We start from the raw sequence: 19477 nt of genomic DNA, 5'->3' as shown, positions 1-19477 counted from the left end.
GGCACTAGGTCTAGGACTCAAACTACGCAGTTGGCCACATGAGATCCAGCCACTTTAACCACCACACCACCAGATGGCCTGACCCTAACTTTTTACTCTGCCTTAAAGGATCTTTCTCCCAGCTATTGACAAATGTTGCTTCCTCATCTTCAGGTCTGCACAAGGGAAGTTAGAGGCCTTTGACCATCCTATCTTAAGTAGCACATATACCTCCTCCCTCTCATTCTTTGTTCTCTAACCCTACTTTTTATTTTTTTCATAGAACTTATTACCACTGAAAATTACTGTTTTTCATTTGTGTATTGTCTCCTGTACTTCCCATCCACATGGTAATGCAGGCCACATGAGGGCAGATTTTTGTCTAGCTGGTTAATTGTTAAATCGCTTGTGCTTAGAACAATACTGGGAATACAGATGACACTCTATTGAGGGAGAGGATTGAACATATGAATCATCACTTTTTTATGAATCGTTATTTTTAGAGTTGTTCACTGTACTAGATTGCTGAGTTCCTTTTAAAACCATTTAATTTGGGTAATCTTGAATTATATCACCCTCGTTTTCAGACTACTATGGTTTTTTTGGTAGTTGTACTCTTTCCTTCTTTTTTGCGTTCATTTGTCCAGTTTGTTTTCTCTCAGGATACACGGAGATCTCAAGTTATGATACTGTTCCATATTACAATTACTTTGTACTTCTCTAGACTTCTACAGAATTTATGACTTTAAATTAGATCTCTGGGCCAGATAGGTATATTAAATGCATTTCTAGTTAAGATTTTTTAAAAGTTGGTTTCTACTTAGAAAGGCATTCTGTAAACTGTCTGAAATAGTCTCTGCGTCTTTGTTTCACTAGTTCTTTATCCTTCACATTTACTTAGTATATTGCAATCTGACAATACAATATGTATTATTCATCGAGTTTTTGACAGTCTTCCCCATTAGAATGTAAGGTCTGTGAGGTCAGGTACTTCATATTGTTCATTTCTATATGCCTAGTGCCTAGAACAATGTCTCATGTGTAGGACACAAAATAGGTATTTGTAGAATAAAACGATTAAATAAATACCTATGTTATTCGATATATCTGAATACTTAATTTATATCTGTACTGAATCCTGATTCTGTCACTTATGTGCTTCATCACTCTGATCCTTTTGTTTCCTCACTGCTAACATGAGAATAATAAGTCTCCCTTGCAGAATTATTGTGAAAAATTGAGGATGTTTAATTCATAGTAGAGCATCCAGCATGAGCACATAGTATTTGGTTTCTACTATTTTCAGTTGTTCTATAACTCTTAAGTTTTTTATTGTGTCATGCAACATGGTATATTAAGTATATTTATTCATCAAAGGTGTGTTTTATTACCTAAACCTTTCATATCGTGGTATTTGAGAGTTTCTTGATTCCTGTGGAATCTTCTATAATATCTATGTCTGTTTTCCACTAAAAGTTTTACAATATTTAATACTGGCATCATGACTAAAGTGAATTTAAAACTTGCAATATAGTATCAAAACACTCTTTTTATTCAGTCAGGCTTGAATTTGGATCTGTACATAAATAAGCTTCTAACTTTGAGGTCCTGGGATAACTGGAATCTGTTTAATATTGGGGAAGAAATAATGCATTTAGAAGTCATACTGTATTTATAAGTTATTGTGTCAATTAAAAATCATTTATTTAAGAAAGCAGTATACTTGGGTATTTTAGAAAGGAGTACACTTGGGCATTATGTATTAGTATTGTATTAAACATTTTACATATTTAGAGGGAATAAATTTTTAAGCTATTTCAAATATTAATTTTTTTCCCCAGAAATATTTTTTCATGTTTTTATTTTTATCCAAAATAATTGTACTTCCATTTCTTAATTAGGGAGATATGCAAACCGAAATACTTAAATAAGACCTCAGTACGTCCTGGCCTGAAGAACTGTGGGGATGTTAATTGTATTGGACGGATTCATACATACCTCGAATTGATAGGAGCAATCAATTTTGGATGTGGTAAAAATAAAAATCCAGCAACATCTTTCACTCAACATTTTTTAACCTTACAGGACCCATTATTTACTCTGATGGTTAGAATTCAAGTAGATTTAGGTAGATAGAATTCAGAGAGATGTAATAACATTTATAGAATAAATGTGTTAAGATTTTTCTGTAAATCAGATTTCTGTTTATTAAATTGTTTCCCATTGATCCAGAATGAAAATTCAAGGTGTGATTTAAAGGAAAAAAATACCCAAGTTAATAATAGAAGTAATTTGAGAATATGGTTTTAAGGTAAAAGTGAAATTATTTTATGAAAAGCCTAATAACACCTTTGTTTTCTAAATAAAGTATTCATCCTAGAAATGTTGTCTAGCAATTTTATAGGAAATTATGAACTATATTTAAATGTAAAAAGGTACAAAAAAACTTGTCATGGAAGAGTTTCACCCTAGTTTTTTTCACATTTACAGTTGATAAATATGCATATTTTTAAGTGTGTCCTACCCTTTTATTGAATTAACATGAGTTAAAATATTGGAAAAAGCTATTACTACCATTACAAAGTGATAAGGTAATCAGAACCCTTGTAACCCATAGTTTAAGAAGATTATATTACTGGGCCAGCCTGCGGTGTTGCGTTAAGGTGGCTAGAGCCCATGTGACCGACTCTGCGGTTTAAGTCCCAACCCAGCAGCTTGAAAAACACCCCAGGCCCACGTGCATGCTTTCCTAAGATCCTGAAAGGAGGGAGAAATGGAGGAGAAGGGATTTTAATGTGACTATCCTTGATGGAGTACTTTCTCACTTTCCTTTTCTGTTAGTCCATCTCTAGTGAGTACACGTACCCTCTTGCAAATTAAGAAAAAAGAGTGTGTACTGTACCCTTTATGAAAGTGAGATAACTATTCAGAATGCTTCTAGTCAGAAATTTCATTTTATATAGAGCAAGACTTCATAGTCTGCCTTGGGGGCTATCCTTCATTTTAGTGTCTTTGTCCAAAGCCCTATATAAATTGAGTCAAGATTTTTAAGAACAGTGAGGTATTTTAACTTACTTAGCCAATGAAAGAAAACATGATTTGCCAAAGTTAGCAAAATGGGCTTAGCACTCATTTAATTAGAAATTAAGCAAATTACCCATTTCCTTACTATTCCTTCTTACTGAGATTTTTATATAATAACATTACTTTTGAGAACTGCTAAGTAACTCATCACATGTATGATGTAGAATAAGATAGACTCATAGAAGCTTATAGTCATTGTAGACATTTACAGTTTAACAAGTGAGTATCCCTAGATAATAGTTTGTTTTTCCTGAATTCCAATAGAACAGGCTGTATATAATAGGCCACAACCAGTTGATAAAGTACGGATGAGAGACAGAAAAGATGCAGTAGAAGCATACCAACTCGCCCAGCGTCTGCAGTCTATGGTAAGCAGTCATCTCTAAATGATTGTCCACGTTGCTCTTTATCCCGTCTCAGTAGAGTATGCCTACTTCTCTAAGCTAGTTAGCAAGTGGGCATTTAGTGAAAGAGGATGTTTTCTCTTGAATTTCACCTTAGCTGTTCACTTTTCTGGCTTCCATTTAATTCCTTGTTGGTTTTTGAGGCAAAAACAAACGAAAAAACTCTTAAAATTCACTGACAAACTTGATGTAGAAGTATAACGTTAAAGTAGGCATGGCTTCTTAGTTTTGCTTGATAGATGTAATAGGTCTTTTTTTTTTTTTTGAGAGGTTTTCACTATAGGGCGCGTGCGCTCGCCAGACAGACAGACAGACATAGAGACAGAAAGCGAGAAATCACCCCCCAGGGGGGATGGTCACGCCACAATCCCTTCTCCTCCATTCTCCTCTCGGGATCTTGGGCACGTACGCACACGCGCCTGGCGTGAGTTCCAAGCCACCGGGTCCAGGATGCGAACCACGGTCAACTATGTGGGAATCCAGCGACATAGCCATTACGCTAACTGCTGGTTCCCATAATATGTCTTTTTTAAATGATACAGTTTTTTTCCTTTCAATTATTTTCGTTCTTTTAAAATTCTCACCTTAAAAATCAACTTGTGGCCCTAGTGGGTGGTGTGATGGTTAAGGTGCCAGACTCCCACTTGGGTAATCACAGTTCGAATCCTGGACCCAGCAACTTGAAAATCAACACCAGGCATGCATGCCCTATGACAGTGACCTAAAAAAACAAATCAGTAAGATTCAGCTTTTTAAAATAACTAACTTTATTTTTTAATTCTTGGAATCAGTGAGTTTTACAATTTTTTTTTTCCTTTTTTTAGTTTTTGCCATAGGGTGCATACACTTGCCAGAGACAGATAAAAATAGAGATAGAGGGAAAGTGAATAATCACCCGCTATGGGGGATGGCCACGCCACAATCCTTTCTCCTCCATTCTTCTTTTGGAATTTTGGGCACACACGCACATGTGCCTGGCTTGAACTGTGTAGTCAGCCATGTGGAATCTAATGCCTTAACCTTCATGCCACCTATTGGCCCACAATATTTTAAAACTTTGAGTCTCATTTTATAAATAAAATGACCCAATAAGTGTTCTCTATGACAGTATCATGATGTGATCTTGTTAGTTTTACTAATAAGTTAGTAACAATAAAGATGTACATTTTTTTAAAGTGTAGATGAGGGACGAGCAGATGGCATAATGGTTACTTCGCTGGATTCCCACATAGTTGACTGTGGTTTGAGTCTCAGACCCAGCCATTTAAAACTCACACTGGGTGCTTGGGTGTGCAAAGGAGATTGGAAGAGAAGGAATTGCAGTGTAGCTATCCCCCCAGGGGGTGGTTTCTCACTTCTGTCTCTCTGGCGAGCACATGCACCCTATAACAGAAATCTCTCTTAAAAAAAAAAAAAAGGATAGATGATAAGAGTAGCTGTTTTTCTCAACATATTTGAGCTGTAAACTATATTTAGATTTACTATCTTAAAGAATATATTCAAATAGAATTGCTGGTAATAGCGTTAGTCATACACTGTCCTTTGGCATCTGGTCCATCCTAAAAGCCCCAGTATTTAGGTTTGCAGAACTGGGTATTAGTAACATAGTCAACCAATGTTGTAATTTTTCAGTATTTGTGTTAACCAGGTAATCTTTCTAAAGCTGAGATATGACCCAATTCTGGTAGTGTAACAGTTGCACAATGCCCTGCAAGGTTGGAAGTCATAGAGACCATCTGGGCTGGATCCCAGCCTGACCCCTGCATGCTGGGCTTGCGTGCATGCCTGCGGTCCTAGTGAGCTAGAAAAGGCCAAGGGTTGCACAGGGAGACCCTGCTGAAGGTGCTTGTCTCCCTCTCTCCCTCTCAAATAAATAAACTTTTCTTAAAAAAATAAAGCTGAGATAGAAAAATTTTGCTTCTAGTTTTCAATATTGTATTTCTTGCCTTGTGTCTGCACATCGTATACCATAAGTAGTTAAGGGAAGCCATTTTCTGTTGCTACTTTTCATTCTTAAAATTGTTTTGACCTAGTATTTAGTTTCTACATAGTGAAAGGAAGTGACCATTAAAGAAGAAATACAAATAAAATACAGAACATTTTCATTCATTCATTCATTCATTCATTCATTTATTTTAAACATGACTTCTAGACCATGACCACCACCTGGTTCACACCCTGCCCATTACTGCCAGTGTTCACGCTTAGCTCATCATCACCAATTCATTTCTAAGCACAGTTCTAACTATTCAATATAAATTATTAAAATGAAATTTAGTCGGACAATATGTGTTAAAGTGTTGTGATTTTTTTCAAGTTGATCTGGCTATCTCTTGCTTTATTTTATTTGTCACAGCGTACAAGGAGACGTAGGGTGCGAGACCCATGGGGAAATTGGTGTGATGCAAAAGACCTGGAAGGACAAACATTTGAGGTAACTTTGACTTTTCAAATATCTCACCCATAAAAAATTTTATCAGTGTATATTTACTTTTATTTTTTTTTTTTAGAAGTTTTTGCTATTGAGCACATGCACTCACCACTTTATTTCATAAAGAATTTCACAGTTTTTTTGGACAGATTTTTGCTATAGGGTGCATCCGCTCGCCAGAGAGACAGAGACAGAAAGTGAGAAATCACTCCCCCCCCAGGAGGAATGGCCACACTGCAATCCCTTCTCCATTTTCCTCTCTGGATCTTGGGCATGCACACATACGTGCCTGGCGTGAGCTTAAGCCACTGGGTCTGGTACTCAAAGCACAGTCAACTACGTGGGAGTCTAGCAACATAGCCATTATGCCAACTGCCAGTCCCTATATTTACATATTTTAATGCCATATGTTTTGCTTTTGGTTCATATATTTACATATTTATGTCTTTATTCCAAGGTTAATTTGTTTGTCTAGAAGTTACCAGTACACAACAAAGTAGACGTTGGTGGTAATGCGGTTAACTAGAAGTTTGATGCATTTTTAGAACTTTGATTCTCTATCTCCACATTCTTGTCCCTAGCTTAGAAATATCTGCCAAGGTATCAAGAAGTTGGTGCACCCAATTCATTTCATTAAATATTGAATGATATTCTGATACTTCATTTAAAATACTGTTGCAAACATTAAGCATAAATTGATTTAGAATTACTGAAGTATTATTTTTACTAATAAAAACTATGCTTCTAAAAGAAAACGTGAACAATGAATAGGTGTGTATTCACACACACAGACATAAACTAAGTACATAATTGTAAGCAACTGGTACAGTAGAATGGAAAGAATGTATGACTGTTTTTTTTCTCTTTGGTTACCTTGTGCAACTACTTAGAAGTATGGATAATAATAACTTCCTGAAAGAATTGTTGTAAGAAATAAATGAAATAAACTATATAAAGGTCCTAGTACCAGCTACCCAGTAAACCTTGCATGTACAAGGTATTAAATAAATTTTAGCCTATTTTCCCTCTTCCACATTCCCTGCCCTCAGCCTCACATCCAAGCACTCCTCTAGGCATAATTAGTAATCTATGGCTCCTTCCCATAAGGAGCTTATACTTCTAGTAAGAAAGACAAAAGCTATTGTAAGTTCTAAAGTGTTTGGTCCCAAGAATTATAAAGGACTCCTACTGGTGTAATTTGGGGAAGTTTCAGAGGATGTAATGTTTAATCTGAAGAATTAGCCAAAGAATTTTGAAAAGTAGATGAAAGCAGTTAGTGCTGAAGGAATGGCGTAAGCAAAGGTACAGACATGGGAGAGTACTACATAGAGTCTTGAAAAGGAGTAAAGTCATTTGGCCTAGAGTGTAAAGTTGGTAGTAGAAATGGAATAAGAAATAGAGATTTGCTGTATTTCATAAATACTTGCATAGGGCGTACTATGAGTCAGACAGTAGTGTCAGTATTTTATAAACATTAACTCATTTCATCTCCACAGTAACATGAGGTCATTATCTTTATTACTGTTATTGTTCCCACTTGTAAAGATGAGGAAACTAGAGCCCAAAACCTTCAGAACTTGCCGAATATCACCTACTTAGTAAATATCACAGTTGGGTGTTCTATCAGGTCATCGGGAAAGTCAAGACATATCTTTCTGTGTTTTTCTATCTAAAAATGCGTCTTGACTTTCCTTACAACCCAATAGCTCCAGAACCCTTGTTCTTTAATTTTTATGCTGCAGTGTCGCAGTGTCTCTCAGTTGTGGGGGGGGAAAAAAAAAAAAAACAAAAAACCTCAATAGAGTAAGACTTAATAACTAGAAATAGGAAATAACAGACTCAGGTGGTTCTGAGGTTTTCGAATTTGAGTGACTGATACCACTAATTGAAATGAGCAAGTACAGAGAAGGAGTGAATTTTATGTTTGGTATTGCTGCATATTTTGAAACAATTTTTTAAAACTAACCATTGGGGCCAACAGATGGCATAGTGGTTACGTCTCTGGACTCCCACATTGCTGACTGAAGTTCCAGTCTTGGATCCAGTGTCTTGAAACTCAACACTGCATACATGCCCAAGATCCCAAGAGGAGAATGGAGGAGAAGGGATTGCGGTGTGGCCATTCCCCCTGGGGGATGATTTCTCACTTTCCCTCTCCCTGTCTCTCTCTCTCTCTGGCAAGTGCATGTGCCCTATGGCAGAATAACCTCTAAAACAATTCATCATCATTTCTGTTTGTCAGTAATGAAAAGATGACATATCTATACCAGATTAGTCTGTCTTTGTATCACATGCTCTAAAGTTTGGGTTTTAGAGGACTCTTTATTAATTCTGTCTCAATGATTAATGGACTCTTTGATTAATGGTATTTAATTTTAGCATCTCTCTGCTGAGGAGTTGGCAAAAAGAAGAGAAGGAGAAAAACTCAAACCTGTCAAATCTTCAAAAGTGCCAAGACCAACAAAAAGGTAGTGTTATGTTATATAAATGAGTTTTTTTTTTCACTTACACAAGTGGTTAGATAGTTTATAAATATCTAAAAGCTGCATTATATTGTTTATAGTATGTTATTTAAGCTTAAGCTTAAAAATTCTGAAAATTTTTTAGTTCATTATTGATTTTAGAGACCTTGAACAAAAGTTTTAAATGTGTTCAGGTCCAGTGAATATAGGATCCAACATATTTTATAAAGGGGCCTTATTTGTAACAGATGGTCATTCAGTTCATTAGAGACATTATGGACGAGTACCCTCATGAAATGACTGGTTCTTTCTTTGGGTGGTGCTGATTGTTAGCAATTTGTAAGGTATTTTGCTGTTATCATTGCTTTTTTAAATGTATTTAATAAGCTCAGTTTGAAAACTATAAAAATAAGAGTCACCAAATAAGTTAAATTTGATCTTGATATCCTAGAATTGTCACTTCGTGCACATACCTCATTAAAGAGACAATATAGCTTTGTCACTGTCTCTTTTAAAATGATGTATCCAAGAATACTACCAGGTCATTTTCTTATCAGTTGTATGGGCTTGGTAAGTTACTTAAAGCCTCAGCAAGCTTTGAATGCTCATTTATAAATTAAAATAGTTGATACCACAGGCTAGTGTTTTAAGAACTTCATACATAAAGGGGCTTTAGAAAGTTCATGGAAAATAGATAATATAAAAATGTGGATTTCAAAAAAAATTGCCCCCAAAAAACCTCATGCTTTAACTCCATTTTCTATGAATTTTTTTGAAGTCCCCTCATATACTATCTCATTTAATCCATGTAACAACCCATATGCAGTTAAAAGTTATATTTCACTCCCATTTCACAGGTGAGAAAATAGACATAGAAAGGTCTAGTAAGGCGCTCAAGTTTTTTATGTTGAAGCTGTGATTTTAATTCAGGCATTAAGACTTAAGAATCCATACTTCAACATTATATATATTACCTCCCTATAGTAGAAATTAAAGTTTACACAGTTGTTCTGAGAATCAACTAAACTAGATAAATCATGTAAAAAATATGATCTATGTGAGCCAGGACTTTTTCAGTCCAGACAGTTGATTTTCTGAGTCTGTTATGTCAGACTTACATTTGTTAGGATTTTCATGTTCTTATTCCAGCTTGTCAGGATCTTTTTGAATCCAGACCCACTTCTCATTTTAGCCTTCATAACATTGAATCATCAACTTTCAATACACTTGCTTTTTCTTTCTTTAACCACTGATTAAAAATGTTTAACTGGAATAAACAAATCTCAATTTATTGTTTAGTCAGCTGCATAAGACCTCAGTTAATTCATATTTCTTCACATTATGCAAGATAATCATGGAAAATATCTTACTTAAATTTAGATAAAATACATTTGAATCTTTATGTCATCTGCTAGTTTCTGGCAGATCACTCCTATCCGAATGCCTGTAATAAAGTCTGCTTATAATAACTTCTATTTTCAGGAGCCCATTATTGTTTTAGGCTCTTCACTTGGGAAAGGCTCACAAATCAGTATTTGATAATCTCTGCTAGATTTTTTGCCATTTTAGCTCTGTTCTGGAAGGCCATTCTTCTGTGTTTTGAAAATAAGTCCAATAATTGCCTATCCTCAGCCCTCCAGTAACTTTGCCATTCACTGCAACTCCTCATAAAACACTGATAGCAATTCCATAGCCATAGTTCTTAAAAGTGCTGTAGGGCATTTTTCCTCTCTCTGTTTTCTTTCAATTTTCTTATCTGTGTTAGCCTTTAGTTTCTACTTATTTGTGTTGATTATGCTTTTTCTAATTTAAAGGTCTTTCTTTGTTCAACAGATATTTTTTGAATGACTACTGTGCAGCAGGTTCTTGGGACATAGTACTGAGCAAAACCACATGTCTGATCTCATGGAATTAATAGTCTCTTTGGTAGGACAGATACTGAATAGTCCTGTTCTTTTCCAGTTTTGTTATAATAATGTGAATATATTCCTATTTGTCTTTCTCTCAGCATCGCCTAAAAAAAATTTTTTAGAGGTTTTTGCCTTAGGATGTGTGAGCTTTCTGGAAAGGGATAAGAGACAGAGACAGTGAGAGGGAAAGAAAGAAACCACCCTCCAGGGGATGGCCACACCCCTTCTCCATTCTTCTCTTGAGATCTTGGGCATACACACACATGTGGCTGGTGTGATTTTCAAGCCACCAGGTCCAGGACTTGAACCACAGTTGGCCACATGGGAATCCAGCAATATAACTTGCTTAAGTTCTCCCTCTTCCTCTCTCTCTCTCTCTCTGTCTGTCTTTCTTTTTTAGGTTTTTGCCATAGGATATGTGAGCTCTCTGGAGAGAGACAGTGAAAGGGAAAGTGAGAAATCACTCCCTAAGGGGGATGGCCAGGCTGCTATCCCTTCTTCTCCATTCTTGCTCGGGATTTTGTGCATGCATACACACATACCTGGTGTGACTTTCAGGCCTGGACTCCAACCATGGTCAGCCACATGGGAGTCTAGCACCTTAACTACCATACCACCTGCTAGCCCTCTTTTTCATTTTTAAATAAGAGTTTATTGTAGGACTTTCTATGCATTTTGATTTCTTTAACAGAATTGTTTGTTATTCATTCATTCAAAAAATATTTATTGAATCCTTGCTCTGGTAGACCCATTATTATACCAACAGAAGTATTTTTGAGAAACTTTGATCTTCTTATCTTTCAGGAATTAATTATGTTTTCAATGAACTTTTTGAAATTTGCTATTAGTATAGGACACACCTGTATGATGGTTTGTAGTATTCTCTTTGGATGATAAAGGACATTAAGACAACAAAATTACTTTCTCCAAAAGTTTCTGGGGTTTTGTTGTTGTTGTTGTTGTCAAATATAAAAGAAAAATCTATTTTCCAAAAGGGTTATATGAAATGTCCTAAGACATTCTCCTAGTTTTTTATTCACACAGAATTTGGGGCTCTATTACTGATACACATTTTCAGGTTTGCAAAGAAATATTGTATTTCTAATATTGAATTTATATTAAAAATCAATTTCTTTTCTTTTTCAGCTCATTTGATCCTTTTCAACTTATACCTTGTCATTTTTTCAGTGAGGAAAAACAGGTACTAATTGTGCATCAATGAATGACCATCAATAATATGTTCCTGTCAGACAGGAAATACTCTTTTATGTGTGTGAGGCATATGTGTGTTAAAAGATTGGATAAGGTTTATTCTGAGTCTTGACTAGTAGTGAGAACTTGATGGAATAGGTAAAGGAGGAAAGGGTGGACATTTCATTTGGGGAGAACAAAATCTCTATTTTTATGCTCCCCATTTTTTTTTTTTTATATTTCAGGAGCCATTTCAGGTGAAAGTAGCTTCAGAAGCACTTTTAATAATGGATTTGGTAAGGATAACCTATTGTGTTTACTTAGTCATTCTGATTTCTATTCTTGTGTATTTTTATTGCAGGCATAAGAGAGAGTTTGGAAGACGTGTATTTTGGATCTTAACTATCCTCTTTTACAAGGAATCTAAAAATAAGTCTTTTCTTTTGGAGAAAAGCCAAACAATTGCATGTTTCCATATTTTAGAGAAAATAAATTAATGTGAGTTTTGCAGACTTTACCGTCATTACCTTATTTTCACTTCCTGATATCCTGTGTCTGCTGACTTTTAAATCACTAAAACAAAGCACAACTGTAATTTAGAGGTTCCTTGTTTGCACTCAACTATTGATACATCCAACAGTTGTGTGTTTGTGGTGGTTGGGTTTTTTAAAGAGACAAGGTCTTGCTGTGTCACCAAGGTGGCCTCCGATTTGAGATCTTCCTGTCTCAGCCACCCTAGTAGCTGGGATTATAGGCTCACATAACCATGCCCATTGGTGATCTTTTTCTTTAAAAGGATCAGGAGTGACTTTTACTCTGTATCCTTATAATACTTTTCTTAAATAGGGAGAGCAAAGGGCATCTTATTATAATTTTTTAGTGAAAAAATCTTAGATTGTTTAAGTGTTTGTTTTAAAGTTTCTCAGCCAGTGGTTAAGTCAGCTTAAACCTAAGTCTGTGCTCTGAGCCTAGCATCTAGTTCCCCGACTATGCTACTATAGTTCAGAGAAGTGTAATTACCACACGTATGCAACTCTCCTATGATAAGTGAGTTTTATTCTGATTTTTGTCAGGTTTGTGTACTTGGGCTAAGTATGTCTTGTGTTTTCTTTTAGCATGCTCATGTTTCTATGGCAGAAGTGATTGGACTTTTAGGAGGAAGATACTCAGAAGTTGATAAGATAGTTGAAGTAAGTTCTGTCTTTTAAAAAAATGTTTTAACTACTAATTAGTCCTGCCTCCTTACCAAATACTTTTGTAGAATTCAGTGAATAGAAGTAAAATATACACTTTACCTATGATATATGTGAGAATATGCATATGTAGAAGGTTATATATTCCCAGAAGTGATTTAACATTCCATATATTGAGCACCTGTTTCCTTTTACCAATAAGAAAGAGAACAATGCCAGACCTTGACTTCTCATTACCTGCACAAATAAAAAGTTACAAGTCCTGGGACCAGCAATTGGTGTAATGGCTATGTTGCTGGACTCCCATGAAGTTGACGGCAGTTCAAGTCCTGGACCCGGTGGCTTAAACTCATGCTGGGTGTGTGTGTGTGTGCGTGCCCAAGATCCTAAGAGAATGGAGGAGAAGGGATTGTAACATGGCAATCCCCCGGGGGGTGATTTCTCACTTTCTGTCTCTCTGTCTGGTGATTGCATGTACCCTATAGCAAAAACCACTCCCCCCCACCAAAAAAAGAGGTTACAAGTCCTAAGAGGCCAGAAGTATGTTCTAACACTTGTAGTTGAAAGCTGGTATGCATTGTTCTGTTGAAATGTATTATCATTAAGTAACAGGAGTCATGATGAAAGAATATCTTTGCTCTGGTTGACCTGGAAAATTAACCATTATTATGATCTTCCTTGAGTAGAAAAGTGCACGCTGTTTGAATATAGTCCTACTTTTGAAGTATAATCAGAGGAGGATTGATCCTTTACAGGTCTGTGCAGCAGAACCATGTAATAGTCTGAGTACAGGACTACAGTGTGAGATGGACCCAGTATCACAAACACAGGCCTCAGAAGCCTTGGCTGTCAGAGGCTACAGTGTTATCGGGTGGTATCATTCTCATCCTGCATTTGATCCTAATCCTTCCTTACGAGATATTGACACGCAAGCCAAATACCAGGTGTGTATGTAAATATTATGTATATATATATTTTGTAAATGATTGCACTTCCCTTCCTCCCTCATTGCCTTGTTTTAGATTTACATTTCTAATATTCTCTACATCTGGGGTGATTTACATTTCTAATATTCTCTACATCTGGGGTTTTGAAATAACTTGCATTGTTTTTTTCTGATTAGAAGAGTAGTATATGTTTAGGATTTGGAAAGTCAGTTACATCGCTTAGTATACACAGACATGAAAGTAACAGTCATAGTGGCCGGCAGATGGTGTGGTGGTGAAGGTGCTAGACTCCCACATGACCATCCAAGATTTGAGTCCTGGAACTGACGACTTGAAACTCATGCGGGTGTGTGTGTGCCCATCCCCAAAATCCACATAAGAGAATGGAAGGGATTGCGGCATCACCATGCCTCCTGGGAGTGATTTCTCACTTTCCCTCTCTTTATCTGGTGAGCACACGTACCCCTATGGCAAGAAACCTTAAAAAAAAAAAAAGAAAGAAAGAAAGAAAAGAAAAGAACAGTGATAAATATTCCCAGAGCTTAAACTGAAAATGGGTGGGAACAGCTAGGACAGGGACTGAGTATAATTGAAGTAATCAGAAACAGTATATTTTGCGTCTCTGAAAAAAATAAAGCTTTGTTTTGTTTTGCAGTTTTATGTTTGATATATGAATGTTTTTTCTGTAGACAGCTATTTGTAAATTATTACCATATCGATAAGGATTACAACTGAAGGGTAGTCATAATCATATAATTAGTAAATATATTCATGGCAAATGTGGATTTTTTTAGGCCACGTGATTTTTAAAGGGTTGTTCCAGATTGGGTTGAATACTTTTTGGCCTGAAAAATTTATAGTGTGAAATGAATATGTTTGCTGTTCAGATAAGTTTTTTTTAAAAATAATTGATAATTTAATTTTATTTATTCGTTCATTTATTTTAATTTGACCAGAGAGGAAAAGAGAGAAACTGAGAAAGCAAGCCACAAGGTCTGGGACTTGAACCATGGTTACCCATGTGGGAGTGTCCAGTGCCTTAACCACGATGCCATCTGCTAGTCCCTGGATATGAAGTTTTCAATGAAAATTTCTATCTCTCTTTTACCAATTACATATTTTAAATGTTAATATAAATATTAATTATTATGTAATTGAAACTAATTTTATTTTTCTTATAATTGTAGAGTTACTTCTCCAGAGGAGGTGCAAAGTTCATTGGAATGATCGTTAGTCCCTATAATCGAAACAATCCTTTACCTTATTCCCAGATTACCTGTCTGGTTATAAGTGAGGAAATTAGCCCAGACGGCTCGTATCGTAAGTATTCTGCTTTCATTGCTTTGGATCCTACACATCAAAGAATTATAATGCAAAACTGATGGAAAAGTTTATCTATCGACTAATAATGGCATAGCTTTATTTTGAACTTAGTACACAATATATATCATTCTTTGGTTCAGTATAATTTTACAAAAAGTTGCAAAAGAAGCAATCACAATTAATTTGTTCTCAATTTAAATCATTTTTTTTTAAGAAAGGTTTTTTTTGCTATAGGATGCCACATACACTTGCCAGACAGACAGAGACAGAAAGACAGAAAGCGAGAAATCACCCCCCAGGGAGGATGGCCACACCACAATCCCTTCTCCTCCATTCTCCTCTTGGGATCTTGGGCATGCACACACACGTGCCCAGCGTGCGTTTAAGCCACCGGGTCCGGGACGCAAACCGCAGTCGACTACGTGGGAGTCCAGCAACGTAGCCATTACGCTAACTGCTGGTCCCCAATTTAAATCATTTCTTAATCTCAGTCTACCAGATTTTAGTAGTGAAGCTTCTGTTCCCTTGCTGTCCAATAAAGTAGCTACTAGGCACATATGACTGTTTAAATTATTAGAATTAAATGAAACTTTAGAATTCAGTTTGTGGAATTCTACTTCTGGCCAAAAGGAAACAACAAGGACTTGTGTGTAATAACCAAACAAACGGGACAAAAATGTGTAAAACAGTAGAGTTTAGGACACAGCATCAAACAATGAATGAATATGATTGTTGAGAGTTGAGAAACAGAGTGACCCCCAACACAAAATTACCCTCACCTGCTGACTTAGAAGGATTTCCGCATGTAGCTCAGGTGGGAGAAACTCACCCAGAACTGGCAGACTGTTGAGCTGATGAAGGTGAGGAGACCACTGTAGCTAAGTCCTGTTCCTTAGGACAGAGTTGCAGTAGAGGCAGGTCTTCAATGTTCCCCTCACTACAGAAAGTTCTCTTGTACAGAGCTGCCCCACAAATGATTGGACACTGCATATTATTAGATCTTTTGTCCCTTTGCTTTGCTCCTCTTAGAAACTTTCTTTGATGTGAAATTAGAATTTTCCTGAAGCTATGGAATATCTTATACTGTAGTACTTTAAAACATCTCTGAATGACAAAGAATTTTTTGTAATGGGCAGGAAATATACTTAGTAACTAGTTTTCTACTGATATCTTAATATAATTTATTCATTTAGTGAGTTCTGTTAAACCAAGTACCCAGATAAAAATATACTACAAAAGGTGCCCACAGGTAGTATGGTGGTTAAGCCACTACATTCCCACATAACCAGCCACAGTTCTTGTCCCATACCTGGCAGCTTGCTTTCTCAGTTTCCCACTCTCTCTCTTTGGTGAGTGCATATGCCCTATAGAAAATTTAAAAATAGTAATAATATGAAATAATTCTTTAAAAAAAATACAAAGAATGTTTTAACTGACTTCAGTGTCTTTTTTTTAACTTAGCAAAATATTATTTTTTTGTTTTTTAAGGATTATTTTTAATTTTGACCACAGAGAAACAGAAAGAGAAAGAGAGAGGAAAAGTGAGAAAGCAAGCCACCGGGTCCAGGACTTAAACCATATTCTGCCATGTGAGAGTCCGGCGCCTTCACCACCTTGCCACAGGCTGGCACTGCGAAACATTATTAACACCAAATAAAACTGCACATAGTTTGTGGATGCACGCATGCACGTGTGCACATTTGTGTTTTTCTATCAGCACAGACTGGAAATGCATTATTCACCTCTTTTTAATCCCTTTATTGGCTTTCATTAAGAGCAGGAGTTTTCCTTCTGGTAATTTATTGGTTACTTGAGCATTTTATTTAACCTCTCTCATTCTCTTCTGTAAAATGAGACAAAAATCATTACCTTACTTATAGGGTCGATTGCTGTAAAATATTTTGGTAATAGATTTCAAGCGTTTAAATAATAATAGGCTTTTAATAGTTATGATTTTCTGTGCTTAGAAGGTAATCAAAGCACATCAAGTAAATGACTTGCCATCAAAAGGAGTTTACTTACTAGTTCTTACCCTGTAATGTGTTGGTCTTCTTAAGTTTTTGGAAAGGAGAAATAAAACAAAAGGGAGAACTGAGAAATGAAAAAAAAATAATTGAGCCAGCAGATGGTGTGGAGATTAAGGCAGTTGGGTCCCATATGGCTGACTGCACAATTTGAGCCCAATATCCAGAGGCTCAAAAGACATGCCAGGTGCACATGCGTGCATGCCGAAAATCTTAAAGGAGACATAGAAGAGAAGGGATTGCAGCATGCCCATCCCCCTTGGGTGGTGCTTTTTCACTTTTCCTCTCTTTCTCTTTCTCTGTCTCCAGAGACCACAGGCTCCTTAGAGCAAAGAAATTATCAATCATCTTCAGATTTATTGTCCCTTTTCCTCTTTGCAGATACCTGAAAAATGGGGGGAAAAATTCTTTTTAAGAGGATTGATAGTTAAGCTATGCTTTGGTTGTGAGGAAGTATACAAGGAAACTTCAAAAAGTTCCTAGAAAGGTGGAATTAAAATACAAGTTTATTTCAGTGTAAACAATTTTGGAATCCATGCATGGTTCTTTCATAATATGCATTTTCCACTTTTGAAGACCCCTCACATTCATGTTTTTCTTTGTTGTTTTTTTTTTTTCCATGCCTTTTGATTTGCTGACATTTTATGTCCTTGAAAAGCCTTATCACAGCAAAAACCCAACTGAGAAGCATTGTAATAGAAAAGCTAAGAACATATGCTCTTGAGCTAGACTTCAGGGTTCAAATCCTTTATCTTTAATGTACAACCATAAATAGCTTATCTAACTTTTCTGTGACTGTCCTCATCAAAAAGTGGGAGCAATAACGGTAGCTTCTTCATTTATGTGACTTTGCATACATATATAAAGCAGTGAAAGTTTGGTGCATAGTAAGCATTATGTGTTACTTGTATTATGATGGTATCGGCCTTTGGTACTGAATCAATTCAGGCTTTCTTTCAGGACATTGTAGATATGTTTACATGGCGGTTTTGAAGGGTATGCAAGAAATTGCTAAGATGGCTCATCATTTGGTCTTTTTTCTTTCTAACTCTACTGTATACATAAGGTCCATTCCACAGGCTCCTTCCAGAGTTGAGCATGACAGCTTTGACTCAAGTGCAGTTGCTGCCTCCCCGTAGTTTATCCTATTCCCTTTTTGTGTTAGATTAGTATCTTTAGGGACATGGAATGAGTAGGCTCAGAAGTCTCTGCTAAGGTTTCCAAATCCAGGGTCTGCCACATTGCTAACCTGTGTTTCAGCCTGTTTCCTTATCATAAAATATGAATAATGCCACCTTACTGCTTGTTGTAAGCATAATAGCCTATGTTTAAAAAATAAAAGCTGTCACTAGAATGGCAACATGCCTTGATTTGCTTAGGACAGGCCCGATTTAAGCCTATGTTTCTGGCATTCTTATTGAGTGTCCCCTTTTACTGAAAAAGCCTCTTGGTTTGGGTGATAAATTGTGTAATCATTCTCCTTCTCACAGTGCCGTACATAGAATTTTCAGGCAAATGGTTCTTTTACTTTTCTGTATTATTATTAATAGCTTGGCATTAATATGCTTGGTGGACCAAGTACAGTCAGGCAATAAATGTTTAATGAATGCCTACAATGTTTAAAGTGCTATTCAGCTGATCTTTCAAGCTGTGGCTGTAAAAACACTGAAGGGAATTTCAAGTAATTAAAAGGAGATTGGAGATTTTAAAAATTGTTGATGAAAATGTGCTTCTTTATGCTTTCTAGGTTTACCTTACAAATTTGAAGTACAACAGATGTTAGAAGAGCCTCGGTGGGGATTAGTGTTTGAAAAGACAAGATGGATAATAGAAAAGTACAGGATGTCCCATAGGTATGTGCTGTGGTTTGGAATGGTTGCACATCTGCAGTATTGCTCATTAAATTATATTTCAAAGGAAGCCCAAGTTAAATATAAAATTGTGATGTATGGCATCAGTGATAGTTTATTACACAACTGATTAGTTTATCGAATTTGTTTCATTGGTTGGTTTCCATATTTCTTCTTACAGCAGTGTCCCCATGGATAAACTCTTTCGCCGAGATTCTGACCTGACTTGTTTGCAGAAAGTAAGCTGCCTTCATTATAATTGGTTCCATTGTTCACAGATTCTAAAGCTATTCATCTCAATGTGTTTTCCCATGATGCCTAGTGCTTTGTGGATACATTTCCTGTATGTTTCCTTTATTACTTTTTCCTTTCTGAAATTAATTTCTAAGAGATAATTAGAGATGTGTTTTGTTGCCCAAGCTTGCACATAGAAATAATGCTATTTTAGAATAAATTTGTCAGTGATGGCTTATAAATTTCTTAGCAGATTTTTATTGTACACAATGGAGAACATTTTTCTCATTTTATTTAATTCAAAACACCATGTTTCCATTTTAGTCTTAACAATTGATTATTTTTAGCCTAACAATTGATCATTTTTAAGAATGATAGTGTAACTCTAACAATTAAATTTAAATGGTCATTTTATTTAACACTCCAGTAGAAATTAAGAGTTTTG

At 36.0% G+C, this 19477-nt stretch overlaps 1 protein-coding gene across 6 annotated transcripts in view; it reads left to right on the top strand.

Moving 5' to 3' along the window:
• The window catches only part of MYSM1 (Myb like, SWIRM and MPN domains 1), a 50350-nt gene that overhangs the window by 25465 nt on the left and 5408 nt on the right, over positions 1-19477 (top strand). For 5 of the 6 annotated variants that reach the window (XM_027774368.1, XM_027774365.1, XM_027774367.1 and 2 more), the window contains 11 exons: positions 1881-2011; positions 3328-3431; positions 5824-5901; positions 8278-8366; positions 11417-11471; positions 11707-11757; positions 12577-12651; positions 13410-13598; positions 14789-14921; positions 18696-18801; positions 18980-19037. In XM_027774368.1, coding sequence (XP_027630169.1) covers positions 1881-2011; positions 3328-3431; positions 5824-5901; positions 8278-8366; positions 11417-11471; positions 11707-11757; positions 12577-12651; positions 13410-13598; positions 14789-14921; positions 18696-18801; positions 18980-19037 — 1069 coding nt within the window. The remainder of the gene's footprint in view (positions 1-1880; positions 2012-3327; positions 3432-5823; positions 5902-8277; positions 8367-11416; positions 11472-11706; positions 11758-12576; positions 12652-13409; positions 13599-14788; positions 14922-18695; positions 18802-18979; positions 19038-19477) is intronic. The other variant, XM_027774366.1, reaches the window with a different exon arrangement.

Source organism: Tupaia chinensis, unplaced genomic scaffold, assembly GCF_000334495.1.
Source record: "Tupaia chinensis unplaced genomic scaffold, TupChi_1.0 Scaffold000425_1, whole genome shotgun sequence".
NCBI lineage: Eukaryota > Metazoa > Chordata > Mammalia > Scandentia > Tupaiidae > Tupaia > Tupaia belangeri.
This window is presented reverse-complemented; position numbering and strand designations above follow the sequence as displayed.